Genomic DNA, 15,989 nt, shown 5'->3' with positions numbered 1-15,989 from the left:
TCATTGAATGGTCTGTTTTCTAGCCAGGCCAAGTGTTAGCAGGAGATATGACTATCACTTATATCTAACTTTATAGAACCCACACCTAGAACTTCTACCCTTATTTTCCACAATGTCAACAGAATACTTCTAAGTTGTTTAATGTCTGTCTCCGGAAGGCAGAGACCAGCACCTTGAACAGTGCCTGGCACACAATTGGCATATTTGAATGAATGAATTTCACACCTGATTGCATGTTTTCACAAAGGTAACAGTGGTTCACATCGTAGTTACTTGAAACATGCAAAGCTTTCTTACTAATTCTTTGTTTCTGTACAGGAATTTCGGCAGAAGGTTATGCTAGGAACTCCTTTCCTAGTTATTTGGCTGGTTGGTTTTATAGCAGACCTAAATATTGATTCTTGGCTCATTAAAGGGCTAATGTATGGTGGCGTTTGGGCTACAGTACAGTTTCTTTCAAAGTAAGTGTGCTATTTTTAACTATATTTTTGACTGTACATGAAAAAATTTAATTTATGCCCTGCTAGAATAAAAATTAATGTGTTATATGTTTAGAACACTGTCTTTATGTAACATGTTTGATCTTAATTTAGTGTGTAAAATTTTTTGACAATATGTGAAATCTTTTAGATTTCTTAACATTATTAAAATGATTCTAAAGATGCTTTCCATGACAAAAGTCTAGCATATAATTTTAAAGGCTAAAATACATTTTTAGAAATATTTGAAACATTTTAATAAAAGTGAACTTGGATTTGATGAACTCTAAATGTAGCTTACATATTGCTTATTTGTAGGTACAGTAATTATAACACTTGAGCTCACCTTTCCGTAACTATCAGGAATATTTTCTTTGGTCATAAGCAGTAGAGCAAGGAAGAGGTTTGATTTTAGTAGCAGAGTAGTGTCTAAGCATAATTATAAAGTAAGCTCAGTTTTTTTATTCTCCTTTGATCATTGTGATCATTCCCTTTTCCTTCTGCTCCTACATCCTGTTGCCCTAAAGCTGCCCCATCCAGCACATTTAGGCAGATCCCTAAGATCAGAACTTTCTACTTAATTTCTGTTCCTTTAGCACCTTATTCTTACTTGAATTTCAAAAAAGAGATCTGAAAGTAATTTACAGGGAGGTGAGAATGACTAGTAAATCACTCGTGTTAATTCTTAAAAAGGAGATTAAGTCCTTGTCGTTAATCTCATTTTAGTATTTCTCGCAGCTTAGCGAGATACAAACAGGAAGTCACCTGTGTAGCCTGCATAGATGGCTGATCCTGCTTATGTTTAATAAAATTTATTAATATGTATTTTGCCTGAATTTTAAATATTGTAAATACAGACCTTCAATTCCACTAAATTAGCCAGTTTGTTCCATTTGAAAAGATGTGTTCGAGGCTATATTTAAGTGTATATTTAAGTAGTAATAATGATGAAATATAGAGAGGAACTTGATGATTGCTGTGTACTCATTTGACAAAATTGTAGTACACCTTTGGTGAATAATGTGCTGAATGATAGAGTTAGTATGTATAAAGTGAATTATTGCTTTTCAGAGAGGAGTACACTGAAATTCTGAAGTTGAAAAGTACATGGAATATAATTTTAATTCTTAGTGAATTAGAAGGAGTTTCAGAATCTTGCTGAGTCATTCAGCAGTGAACTTATTTATTATTGATTACTATGAAACAGTATCAGTATGTAAGCATTCTAGAGTCTGGCTAAACGAGTGCTTATACATGCAGAACAGATATAATTTTCATTTAAATATATAAATGTTCATTTTTTCAATGACATATAGAACTCAAACTTTATAAAACTCGTGTTTTACAGATCCTTTTTTGATCATTCAATGCATAGTGCATTGCCCCTTGGAATATATTTGGCAACCAAATTCTGGATGTATGTGACGTGGTTCTTCTGGTTTTGGAATGATATCCTTTGGTTGAAAAGGTCATATCTAGAGTAATTTTTATCTGTTATTTAACCCTGGGACTGAACTATTCATGACTTACTACAGTAAAACAGTATTCTAGAAGAATAAATGTGAGCTAATCTAAATAGTTTTTAAATTTTAATATTTAACGGATTGCTTTTAAAAACTGCTTTTAATAACAACATCGCTAATAATAATAGCTACCATTTAGTGAGTGTTTAAAGGGCATTTTCTTAAGTACTTTGTACTCTTTTAATCTACATTCTATCGCCATTTAATAGATTAAAAATTCAGGTTTAAAGAGGTTAAACTGTTATACTTGCTCAAGGCCACACAGCTAGTCTCTTTTAAAGATGAGTTTGAAACACGTATTTGTTTGCCTCCATAACTCAAGTTTTAAACCTTTCTATTAAATTGATTTTCATGTTTTAGTACCAGACTGTTTTCTCTGAATATTTTCTTAATATCGCGGCTTATTATTTTCTTGTAGTGGGTAACAGTTTTCTCTTATAGATATTTCATATCTCTTTTGCTTCATGGAAAGTATGTAATACTGTATCTTCAAACCTTTGCTAACTTCGGTGAATTATTTCAGTGTAGTGTACTTCTTAAAAATAATATAATTTGAATTGTAAGTGTGTTTTTGCATGTGTGTGGATCAGAGAAATAAGGCCAGTGTTAAATTTTGATGTTTACATTAAGAAGTTCAGTGAGTAAGATAGTCTGATTTTTTGTAATAAAGGCACATGTTTTATAAATGTCTGTTAATTCTTTTTTCAAAACATTACTATTAAGAAGCGTATAAGCTGTTTTACATAGTATGCAGTTTTTGGTGACTCGTAACTGTCCTAATTAACACCTGGTTTCGGTTCGCAGTCTTGTATATTTATGATGTTTTCTTTTTGTTAAATTGCCTTGTAATTTAATTGAAAAGCAAAATATGTTTATTTTATTTTTTAGACATTAAACACAGAGTTTGAATTGTAGCTATACTTGTAATTCTTATGTTTTTACAGCTTTATGTAATTATTTTCAGAAGTATAGTATTTCTTTATACTTCTATAGTGGAAGTATCTGTTAATTTCTTCCATGTGGCAATTTTCACGAGCTCATTTTGGCCTTGTATTATACTTTGGTGTAAAAATTGTTCCTGAAGGGTTTATTGATCATTAGAATTGTCTTATTGGAACATTTTAGTGTGAGACAGATGTGCTTGTTTTCATTACATCTATTTTAAATTTATAAAAAAACACTGATCTCTGAAATGACTTTGGTATCCAGACATATTTCCTAACTTTTATGTTTTGTAAATTGGACATTAAATTTTATGTTCAAGAAAAAAATGGCCAGATTCACATCTCAGAATAATTTTAGATTGTCGCTGTACTCATAACCTGAGTTATGCATGTATATGGAGAAAAGCAGGAAAATTAGTAAATTACCAAATAATGAAAATCTTAGAGAGTATTATATAATATAATTTGAATTTCCCTTCCTTTTTCTTTTTTTTATTTGGAAAGAGTACCAATAGTTATGCAAGTGTTCTTAAGCTGAGTAGTCTGAGAATATGAGAGGTAGATTTTGAAGGAAAGGGCCTGAGCAGTCAAGTTTATTTGACTTGCTGTATTTGAATAATTCTGCCCTTAAATAGGTTGGTGTATAAGTCGTTTTTAAATGCATTGAATAAATTACATGTATTAATTTAATTTTTAAAATAAAAATTGCAGTATGGGAATACTAAGTTTTATACTTACTTGTCTATAGATGAGGGAGGATAATGTAGTCGTGCACCATGTAATGTCTGTTTGGGCAACTTCTGACGGCATATATGTTTATAGAGTTCAGAAATCCCAACGGGAGATCAGGATGTAGTGGACATAACCAGACGTAACGAATGCAACAGCTTCTCACAAGCAACATGTGTATCTCATGTCTCTTGTATACAAAGTGATTGCACTGCCAGGCATATAATGGTACAGTACAACATATATAACCTGTAACACATATGTCTTGATAGTCATAATGAACATCTATGTTACTGGTTTATGTGTGTACTATACTGTACTTTCATTATTTTAATGTGAACTTTCCCTACTTGATAAATAAAACGTTTACAATGTAACAGTGTATGTTTCGACTCATAGGCAGCAGCATCCAGTCCTGTGGATTGCGTATCTCTTGATTGTTGTAGCGTTATCTCTGTGTTCAATTTTCTTTTGAAAATATTATCACGAAGTACGTCATGGCTCCCAAACGCAGCAAAACCGGTGCTAGTGAGAGCAGCAGCAAGAGGTAAAGGAGAAATATCGATTTGGAAGTGAAACACATGGCATCCCATGTAGCTTTGCTAAGTATGTACTATGGTGTCCACACAACATCCAAATCACATAACGTCCTATTTCACAGAACATATTGTGGACGTTAAGCAACATATGACTGTAGTACTATCTAATAGAGTTCTTGAGAAGATAAATATACATAGCTTAGGGCATATCTGATATGAAAAAAGTGTTAAGTAAGTGTTATTATTTACACGTGACTTTTTAAATCTAATTAGGTTTCATCCATACAGACTTTAAAATGTTCATTCGGAGTTTCTTTTTATTTGAATGTTAGTGTATGATACTGGAATATGGAATGAAATCACAAATAACTTTAAATTCTGATTATCCACCCAAAAACCTTACACTTCTCTTATGTTATAAAAGAACTATATTTCTAGGCCCTATGTGATTTTGGAGTTAATATTTTCAGTACAGTCATGTGTTGCTTAACATCCATGATATGTTCTGGAAATAGGATGTTCTGTGATTTGGACGTTGTGTGAACACCATATTATATACTTAGCAAAGCTACATGGGATACCTTTGTTTCACTTCCAAATGGATACTTCTCCTTTGCCTCTTGGTGCTGCTCTCACTAGCACTGGTTTTGCTGCATTTGAGAGCCATGATACACTTCACAGTAGTATTTTCAAAAGAAAATTAAACAGATAATGTTACAACACTCAAGAGACACTCAGTACATGAAATTGGATGCCTACGAGTAGAAGCATACACTGTTATATGGTAAACTTTTTATTTAAGTAGGGAAAGTTCACATTAAAAGAACGATCGAAAGTACAGTACAGTACATACATAAGTCAGTAACATAGATGTTTATTATGACTATCAAGACGTGTCATATGTTTATATATGTTGTACCGTACTGTTACATGCCTAACAGTGCACTTGCTTCATATACAAGAGACATGAGATACACATGTTGCTTGCAGGAAGCCGTTGCATTCCCTATGTCCAGTTACGTCCACTGCGTCCCATTCTCCGATAGGGATTTCTGAACTCTATTATAACCTTATGGGACCACGGAGGTATATGTGGTTGGACATTGCCCGACCGGATGTTATGCAGCGCGTGGCTGTGTTAAATTTCTGAGGCCAGGGAGAGTTGCTTAAGAAGCCTGTAGGAAAGGAACAGAAAAGAGTAAAGAATAAGTTATAGAAGCACAAAGAATGTTAGACAGGAAAGGACCTTGAAGGTCATGTTAAAAAATACTGATTAAGGTACAGAGATAAAATGGCAGCAGCTGAGGGGGACTACCTCTCTTGCTGACCTCAGCCTGTTTTCAGTTGCTTCTACCACTTTCCTTATGCAACTCATAACTACGTATGTCATTAAATGATTATTATAGTTAGATGCGCAAGTATGTTACTTTAGTAAATTTTTTATGGTGATAATAAATTTTACATTTATATAAACTATTTTATTAAATAAATTCTTATTCTGTTCTACAATTAATAAAATAATTATCCCTGCATACACATCTTAAATTTATTCAGTGCTTTTTGGTGTGTAGTTGTCAGATATATTTTACTTGGTTCTCAGAGCAATTCTTTGAGATTTAAAAAAAAAAAAAAAGTCATAATACTGTTTTCTAACTGATAGAAAAATTGAGTTCAGAGAAATTCTACATCTTGCTTAAAGCCACATGTTGTTGTGAGCTGCTTCTGAGTCAGCTCCAACTCCTGGCCACCCCGTGTATAACAACAAAATGTTGCCTGGCCCTGCCCTGTCTTCATGATCGTTAGTAATCAATGTTCAGTTGTTAACTGTACAATTTTCATTGGCTAATTTTCTGAACTAAATCACCAGGCCTTTCCTCCTAGCCTGTCTTAGTCTGCAAGCTCTGCCTACCATGCGTGATCCTGCTGGTATTTGAAATACTGATGGCATAGCTCCTAGCATCATAGCAACACACAAGCCTCCACAGTTAGATAAACTGACAGATGAGTGGTGATCCTATAGGTAGGTAATTATGAAGAGTTTGGTCTAGAGCTCAGCTTTCTGACCTTTTCATTGTGTCTTCAAGTGTTCTTATACTCTGAACAAAATTTTAAGTTGCCTTTCTGGAAAGCAATTTGGCAACCTGTACAAAGAACTTTAAAAATACCCTTTGATCATATAATCTTGTATAAGTAAATAATCAGATAAGATCAAAGACTTATTTATAAGAATGTTTATCATAGTATTATTTATAATAGGAAAAAAAATGGAAACAACATAAATATTCAGCCTCAGTAGGGGAATATGTTTATCAGATATGCTATATATGGCATAGGATAGTAATAGCCATTAATAGTGCTTTTTAAGACTTAATGTTATGCACCTATGCTAGGATAATAATAAATGAGAAAAACAGAAAATTATATATACAGAGTGATTCTAATTTTAACTCTTTTGTGACTTGTGGAATATACAGTATTCCCCTGCTTTTTATGCCTCTCAAGTTCTTTGAGAGTATACTTATCCTAGTGAAAGTATTTGCTTCCCTCCAGTGGGGACTTGTGTAATGGTGAAAAACAAAAAACATTTGTTGAAGCAAATAGCTGGAGTATTAGGCAAAACCAGAGGTGCCCATGTACCCTAATGAAAGGCACCCTGCAATAAAACCTGCCACCCAAGACTGATGAGCCAGACAGGCTCCCACAAGTCATATTTTCACATAATACTTCTCAAAATCTATATTACCAACAAAAATTTAAACACCCTCATTGACTCAGCATGCATTCCACTACTGAAAATACATGATATCAACAGAAAATTCAAAACATAAAATAATTGGGTTTTGAAAGGGTTAAAATACACAAAGGAAAAGAGCTGGAAAAAGTGAGTACATCTAATTTTAGCAGTGGTTGTCTCTGGGTGTTGGACTCATGAGTGGTTTTATTTTGTTTCTTGTCCTTTTATTTACAGTAAGTCTGCCAATTATGAACCTCTGACTTACTGACAACTCCTACTTGCCCTTTAATGTTATGTAAATTTGCCCTTACTTTGAACCAATTGAACAAACTCCTACTCAGCAACAAATTCTTCATCACAATCACCCTCACTTGCTGCACACGCAGCCTTTGAATCATTGAAAAGGCTTCCAGCCTTTTCTTGCACTCAAAAACCAAACCCATTGCCATACAGTCAATTCTGACTCATAGCGACCCCATAGGACAGGGTAGAACTGCCCTATAGGATTTCCAAGGAGCAGCTAGTGGATTTGATCTGCTGACCTTTTGATTAGCAGCCAAGCTCTTAACCACTGTGCCTCCAGGGCTCCTTGCACTAAAGTAAGGCCAAATAAGAACTGTATGCACTTGTTCCAACATACTTACAAAATCTTAAAGACACTCTCAGGAACGGATCTCATTTGTAACCTGGGGATTGCCTGTATATTGAAAATTTTTTGTTCATTGACGATGCTTTTATAATAATTAAATAACTCTAAAATTTGCTATCATAATCAGTATAACCAACTGCTTATTGTATTGGCACCACTTTTTTTTATCTGTTTCATCTATCATTTATTGAAAGAAATGTGTTAAAATCTTCTACTTTATTGCTGTATTTATGTTTCTCTTTGTAGTTCAGTCAGTTTTTGCTTTATATATTTTGGAGTTATTAGGTGCATATAGGTCTAGAATTATTTCTAATCAATCCTTGTATCAATATGTAGTGACCCAAGGCAAAAAGCATTAACAATGAATGTTTTAATATTTGCTTTTAACCTTTCTATGCCCTTAAATATTAGCAATGTCTCTTGTAACCTGGCAAACTTATCCAGACTTTCATGTTTTCTTTGATGCGCTGTAAAATAATTATTTTTGAAGTTTTGCCTCTCCTGTTTGGTATCAGGATAATGTCTCCTCAATTTTACAGTTTGGCACAAGATTTCTATCCTTTTATTTTTCTATTTTTTTGCTGTAATTTAAGTGAAAGTTTACAATTCAGGTTAGTCTCTCATACAAAAATTTATACATACATTATTATGTGACTCTAATTGCTCTCCCTGTGCTGTGACAGCATATTCCTCCTTTCCACCCTGATCTCCGATGTCCATTCAACCAGCTCCTGACCCTGTCTGCCTTCTCATCTCACCTCCAGACAAGAGCTGCCCATTTAGTCTCATGTATCTACTTAAGGAGCACACTCTTGACGAGTATCATTTTATGTCCCATAGTCTAGTCTAATCTTTGTCTGAAGAGTTGGCCTCAGGAATGGTTTTAGTTCTGGGTTGACAGAGTCTGGGGGCCATGCTTTCTGGGGTTCCTCCAGTCTCAGACCATTAAATCTGGGCTTTTTACTAGAATTTGAGTTCTGCACCCTACTTTTCTCTTGCTCCATCAGGGACTCTCTGTTGTGTTCCCTGTCAGGGCGGTCATTGCTGGTAGCCAGGCACCATCTAGTTCTTATGTTCTCAGGCTAATGCAGTCTCTGGTTTATGTGACCCTTTCAGTCTCTTGGGCTAATACTTTCCTCATGTCTTTGGTGTTCTTCATTCTCCTTTACTCCAGGTGGGTTGGGACCAATTGATGCATCTTAGATGGCCGCTCACTAGCTTTTAAGACCCCAGACGCCACTCACCGAAGTAGGATGTGAAACATTTTCTTAATAGACTTTGTTATGCCAGTTGACCTAGATGTCCCCCGAAAGCATGGTCCCCAGACCCCTGCTGCTGCTGCTCTGTCCCTCGAAGTGTTTGGTTGTATTCAGGAAACTTCTTAGCTTTGGTTTAGTCCCGTTGTGCTGACTTCCCCTATAGTGTGTGTTGTCCTTCCCTTCACCTAAGATAATTGTTGTCTACTGTCTAGTTAGTGAATAACCCTCTCCCTCCCTCCCCACCCTTGTAACCATCAAAGAATGTTATCTTCTGTGTTTAAACCTTTTCTTGAGTTCTTACAATAGTGGTCTTACACAATATTTGCCCTTTTGCGACTGACTAAATTCACTCAGCATAATGCCTTCCAGATTCCTCCATGTTAGATGTTTCACGGGTTCATCGTTGTTCTTTATTGTTGCATAGTATTCCATTGTGTGAATATACCGTAAATTTGTTTATCCATTCGTCTGTTGATGGGCACCTAGGTTGTTTCCATCTTTTTGCTATTGTGAACAGTACTGCAGTGCACATGGCTGTGCATGTGTCTATTCGTGTGACAGCTCTTATTTCTCTAGGATATATTCCAAAGAGCGGGATTGCTGGATCATATGGTACTTCTATTTCTAGCTTTTGAAGGAAGTGCCAAATAGATTTCCAAAGTGGCTGTGCCATTTTACATTCCTACCAATAGTGTATAAGTGTTCCAGTCTCTACACAACCTCGCCAACATTTATTCTTTGTGTTTTTTGGATTACTGCTAGCCTTGTTGGGGCGAGATGGTATCTCATTGTAGTTTTGATTAGCATTTCTCTAATGGCTAATGATCGTGAGCATTTCCTCATGTGTCTGTTAGCTGCCTGAATGTCTTCTTTGGTGAAGTGCCTGTTCATATTCTTTGCCCATTTTTTAATTGGGTTATTTGTCTTTTATTGTTGAGGTTTTGCAGTATCTTGTAGATTTTAGAGATTAGATGTTAATTGGATTTGTCGTAGCCAAAAATTTTTTTCCAGTCTTTTTATTCTTTTGGTGAAGTCTTTTGATGAGCGTAAGTGTTTGATTTTTAGGAGCTCCCAGTTATCTAGTTTCTTTTCCTGATGTTTGTTCATTGTCACTTATGGTTCGTATTCTGTTCATGCCATAATTATTAGGGCTCCTAGCATTGTCTCTATTTTTTCTTCCATGATCTTTATTGTTTTAGATTTTATATTTAGGTCTTTGATTCATTTTGAGTTAGTTTTTGTGTATGGTATGAGGTATGGGTCTTGTTTCATTTTTTTGCAGGTGGATATCCAGTTATGCCAGCACCACTTGTTAAAGAGACTGCCTTCACCAATTAACGGACTTTGGGCCTTTGTCAAATATCAGCAGCTCATAGGTAGATGAATTTACGTCTGGATTCGCAAGTCTGTTCCATTGGCCTGTGTATCTGTTGTAGCACCAGTACCAGGCTGTTTTGACTACCGTGGCTGTATAATAGGTTCTAAAAATCAGGTAGTGTGAGGCCTCCCACTTTGTTGTTCTTCTTGAGTAATGCTTTACTTGTCTGGGGCCTCTTCCCTTTCCATATGAAGTTGGTGCTTTGTTTCTCCATCTCATTAAAAAATGCCATTGGAATTTGGATCGGGATTGCATTGTATCTGTAAATTGCTTTGGGTAGAACTGACATTTTCACAATGTTGAGTCTTCGTATCCATGAGCAAGGTATGGTTTTCCACTTATGCAGCTCTCTTTTGGTTTCCTGCAATAGGGTCTTGTAGTTTTCATTATATAGATCTTTTATGTCTCTGGTTAGATTTATTCCTAAGTATTTTATCTTCTTGGAGGCTATTGTAAATGGCATTGATTTGGTGATTTCCTCTTCGAAGTTCTCTTTGTTAGTGTAGAGGAATCCAACTGATTTTTTATGTTTATCTTGTATGCTGATACTTTGCTGAAATCTTCTATTAGTTCCAGTAGTTTTCTTGTGGATTCTTTGGGGTTTTCTGTGTATAAGATCATATCATCTGCAAATAGAGATACTTTGACTTCTTTCCTACCAATTTGGATGCCCTTTATTTCTTTTTGTAGACTAATTGCTCTGGCTAGGACCTCCAGCACAATGTTGAATAAGAGTGGTGATAAAGGGCATCCTTGTCTGGTTCCCGTTCTCAGAAGGAATGCTTTCAAACTCTGTCCATTTAGGATGATGTTGGCTGTTGGCTTTGTATAAATGCCCTTAATTATGTTGAGAAATTTCCCTTCTATTCGTATGTTACTGAGAGTTTGTATCATGAATGTGTGTTGGACTTTGTCAAATGCCTTTTCTGCATCGATTGATAAGATCATGTGGTTCTTGTCTTTTGTTTTATTTATGTGATGGATTACATTGAGTGTTTTTCTAATGTTGAACCATCCCTACATACCTGGTATACGGCCCACTTGATCATGGTGAATTATTTTTTTGATATGTTGCTGAATTCTGTTGACTAGAATTTTGTTGAGGATTTGTATGTCAATGTTCATGAGGGATATTGGTCTGTAATTTTCTTTTTTTGTGGTGTCATTACCTGGTTTTGGTATCAGGGTTATGCTGGCTTCATAGAATGAGTTTGGGAGTATTCCCTCCTTTTATATGCTCTGAAATACCTTTAGTAGGGGTGGTGGTAACTCTTCTCTGAAAGTTTGGTAGAATTCTCCAGTGAAACCATCCAGGCCAGGGCTTTTTTTTGTTGTTGGGAATTTTTAAATTACCTTTTCAATCTCTTCTTTTGTTATAGGTTTATTTAGTTGTTCTACCTCTGTTTGTGTTAGTTTAGGTAGGTAGTGAGTTTCTAGAAATTTGTCTGTTTCCTCTAGGTTTTCGTATTTGTTAGAGTACAGTTTTTCATAGTATTCTGTTACGATTCTTTTAATGTCAGTTGGGTCTGTTGTGATATTACCCGTCTCATTTCTTATACGGGTTATTTGTTTCCTCTCCTGTTTTTCTTTTGTCAGTTTGGCCAATGGCTTATCGATTTTGTTAATCTTTTCAGAGAACCAGCTTTTGGTCTTGTTAACTTTTTCAATTGTTTTTCCATTCTCTATTTCATTTAATTCTGCTCTAATTCTTATTATTTCCTTTTTTTCTGGCATCCAAGGGCTTCTTTTGCTGCTTTGTTTCTACCTGTTGCAGTTGTAAGGTTAATGTTTTGATTTTGGCTCTTTCTTCTTTTTGGATGTGTGCATTTATTGCTGTAAACTGATCTCTGAGCCCTGCTTTTGCTATGTCCCAGAGGTTCTGGTAGGATGTGTTTTCATTCTCATTTGATTCTCTGAATTTCTTTATTCCATCCTTAACTTCTTGTATTACCCACTAGGTTTTGGGCAAGGTGTTGTTCAATTTCCATGTGTTTGATTTTTTTTCCTTGCTTTTTCTGTAGTGATTTCTACTTTTATGGCTTTCTGGTCAGAAAAGGTGCTTTGTAATATTTTGATGCTTTGGATCCTGTTAAGGCTTGCTTTATGGCCTAATACGTGGTCTGTTCTGGAGAGTGTTTCATGGGCGTTGGAAAAGAAAGTATACTGAGCTGCTGTTGGGTGGAGTGTTTGGTATATGTCTGTGAGATCAAGTTGGATGATTGTAGCATTTAGGTAATCCATGTCTTATTGAACTTCTTTCTGGATGTTCTGTCCTTCACCAAAAGTGGTGTGTTGAAATCTCCTACTATTATTGTGAAGCTGTGTCTCTCTCTTTTCAGTGCTGTTAGAGTTTGTTTTATGTATTTTGGGGCCCTGTTGTTGGGTGTGTAAATATTCATTATAGTTATGTCCTCCTGGTGTATTGATCCTTTAATCATTATATAGTGTCCTTCCTTGTCCTTTGTGGTGATTTTAATTTAAAGTCTGTTTTGTCAGAAATCAATATTGCCACTCCTAATCTTTTTTGAGTGTTGTTTGTTTGATACAGTTTTTTCCATCCTTTGAGTTTTAGTTTGTGTCTTTAAGTCTAAGGTATGTCTTGTAGGCAACATATAGATGGATCGTGTTTTTTAATTCATTCTGCCACTCTCTGTCTCTTTATTGGTGCATTTAGTCCATTTACATTCAGCGTAATTATCGATAGATATGAGTTTAGTGCTGTCATTTTGATGTCTTTTTTTGTGTATTGTTGACAGTTTCTTTGTTCCATTTAATTTTCCGTGTTGAGTTGTTTTTCTTTATTTCGTTTTCATTTTTAATTTTGTTTTTAATTTTTGCTGAATCTTTTATGTTTTTCTTGTTTTTTATTTTGATGTGTAGGTTTGTTAGTTTCCTCTGTGATTACCTTAATATTTACCCCCATTTTTTTCTAAGTTTAAAGCAGTCTTTTATTTCTTTATATTGCCTTGACTTCCTCTCCATACGAAAGATCTATGTCTACATTTTTTGTCCCTCTTTTTTGTTTTAATGTTGTCATCTCTTACATATTGACGTCTCTATTTCCCTATTTTCAGTGTTTTAGCTTTGATTTATTTTTGTGACTTCGCTTTTTGGGTTGATATGTGGTTGTTCTGTCCTGTGTTCTAGTCTTCAATTGTTATCTAATGTTATTGATTTTCTAACCAGAGGACTCCTTTTGGTATTTCTTGTAATTTTTGTTTGGGTTTTGCAAATTCCCTAAACTTCTCTTTTATCTGGAAATGTCCTAATTTCGCCATCATATTTGAGAGACAGTTTTGCTGGATATATAATTCTTGGCTGGCAGTTTTTTTCCTTCAGGGCTTTATATATGTCATGCCATTGCCTTCTTGCCTTCATGGTTTCTGCTGAGTAGTCTGAGCTTAGTCTTATTGACTCTCCTTTGTAAATGACTTTTCGTTTATCCCTAGCCGCTCTTAAAATTCTCTCTTTATCTTTGGTTTTGGCAAGTTTGATTATGATATGTCTTGGTGACTTTCTTTTGGGATCCCTTTCTTTTTTCCTTGTAGCCTGAGGAAAGAGAGAGCACAGTTGTCTGTTCTTGTTTTGGGACTTAGCTCCTCTAAGATCCTGTTAAAAGTTGTGCCTGTGGTTTCCATTCTACCCAGCCTTAGCGATAGAAGGATTTTAGAAATTATTCCCCACCTGCTTCAATTTAGTTAAGTCACTTTGTTGATGGCAACCTCTGGTACTTCTTGGTACTTCAGTGGAGGCTATACAGTGGTATTTTCTGGGAGGGCTTTTCTTGACTTGTTAAATCCTTTTTTTCTCCAAATTAAATGGAGCTGGGAGTGTGAGCGGGCCTAGATGGGACTGATGTGACTTCCCTGACTTTGTCTTCTTAGCTACATTTTTCCATACTACTTATACAGCTCTTGGCAGGTAGACAAGGGTTTAAGAGCTACCCCAGGCATCCAGCCTCATCAGAATCTTAGGCTTCTTTCCTTGGCATCCAGTTTTAGCTTTATGGTGTAGTATGGTTTGTCTACTTTCCTTGTGAAGTTGTTGCTAGTAGCAATTTGTTTGTTTGATTTACTGTTTTTTGTACATTTTGTTGGGTATTATGGTAAAGAAACAGGAGCACTGGTGGCGCAGTGGTTAAGTGCTCAACTGCTAACCAAAAGGATGGAGGTTCAAACCCACTAGCGGCTCCGCAGGAGAAAAGACCTGGCAATCTGCTTCCATAAAGATTACAGCCTAAGAAACTGTACGGGGGCAGTTTTACTCTGTCCTATAGGTCTCTATGAGTCAGAATCGTCTTGATAGGACACAACAACAACAACCTGTTAAAAAAAATTTAGTCTATGAATTTCATTATATTCTCCTAACTTGAAAGTCTAGTTAGATTTGTTTCTTAAAAAGTAATCAAGTCGGAGTTGCAGTTCATGGCAACCATCAAAATAACATCTAAATAGATTATAAGAGTTAAATGTAAAAAAATAATTCCATAAACATTTAAATAAAAATAGTGATTTTAATTTAAATATTTGTTGGGTCTCTAACTGGAGGACAGTTATGCATAAAATCATAAATACAAATTAAAAGAACAAAATAACATTTTTTTTGCCTCTAAAATTGGCCATGTTTTTTCTTTTCTTTTTTCTCCATCTTGCATTGCTGGTGGGGCTATAAATTGATATATCTTTCTGGAAAATAATTTGGTGGTATAAAAGTATATATCAAGCCTTAAAAAGGTTCATACCCAAAGATACTGTTCCCATAATATTTAATGATGTAGGAGATTCTGCTGAGTACTTTGAAGAGGCAGAATAGCATAGGTAATAAGAGCCTGGGTTTTAGTACTCACTCCACCTCTAACTCACTTTGTGACCTTGGACTACTTAACCGTGGTCTCAGTTTCATCATTGGTAAAATGAGAACAGCAGCAGGACTTCATAGGGTTCTTGTGCAGTTTGAATGACATCCCCTTGCTGTTGAGTTGATTCCAACTCATAGTGACCCTATAGGACAGAGTGTAACTGCCCCATAGAGTTTCCAAGGCTGCAAGTCTTTACAGAGGTAGACTGCCACATCTTTCTCCCATGGAGCAGATGATGTGTGCATACTGCTGACCTGTTGGCTAGCAGCCAAGCACTTAACCACTGTGTCACAAAGGCTCCTAAATGACACATAGTTGGTGATTAATACGTGTTATTTATTTTATTAGTCTCAATAATTAAATACAGTATGATGTCAATTATGGTTAAAAATGAAGACTACCAAAATAAAGATAGTTATTTCTGGGTTGTGGAATTTTGTCTTTCTGCTTTTTTGTGTGTATTTTCTGATGTTCTCTAGTAATCACTTTATTTCTTAATTGGGAAAAAATTGTTTTGAAGTTTCACAAAAAGCATTCATGCCATTTGTACAGGGTGTCCATTTCAGTTAGCTGGTCTGACCTATTGCTAAAGCACTGAAAACATCTGATCTCTTTACGTTTAAAGAGCAAGCAGAAAATTTCTTTACGTTCATCTGATATTTAATTCCTTAATACCATTTTCAATCAGTAGTCATTTATGGAGCTGCTTCTTGGTCCCTTGTAAATTTCATCTACGCTGTGTGAACATGACATATTTATGTACATATTACCAAGTTTTGAAACTGCTATAGTGGAGCCCCGGTGGCGAAGCGGTTAAGAGCTACAGCTGCTAACCGAACGGTCGGCAGTTCAGATTCACTAGCCACTCCTTGGAAAGCCATGGGGCAGTTCTACTCT

General features: G+C 35.5%; 1 protein-coding gene across 3 annotated transcripts in view; it reads left to right on the top strand.

Moving 5' to 3' along the window:
- ZDHHC17 (zinc finger DHHC-type palmitoyltransferase 17) overlaps positions 1–15,989 on the top strand; it is a 151,514-nt gene that overhangs the window by 120,875 nt on the left and 14,650 nt on the right. For 2 of the 3 annotated variants that reach the window (XM_004384621.3, XM_023738890.1), the window contains exons 9-10: positions 319–461; positions 1,828–1,928. In XM_004384621.3, the coding sequence (XP_004384678.1) occupies positions 319–461; positions 1,828–1,928 (244 nt within the window). The remainder of the gene's footprint in view (positions 1–318; positions 462–1,827; positions 1,929–15,989) is intronic. The other variant, XM_023738891.1, reaches the window with a different exon arrangement.

Source organism: Trichechus manatus, unplaced genomic scaffold, assembly GCF_000243295.1.
Source record: "Trichechus manatus latirostris isolate Lorelei unplaced genomic scaffold, TriManLat1.0 scaffold00125, whole genome shotgun sequence".
NCBI classification, from domain to species: Eukaryota; Metazoa; Chordata; class Mammalia; order Sirenia; family Trichechidae; genus Trichechus; species Trichechus manatus.
Note: the sequence above shows the minus strand (reverse complement) of the source record. Positions and strands in the feature narration are given on the sequence as shown.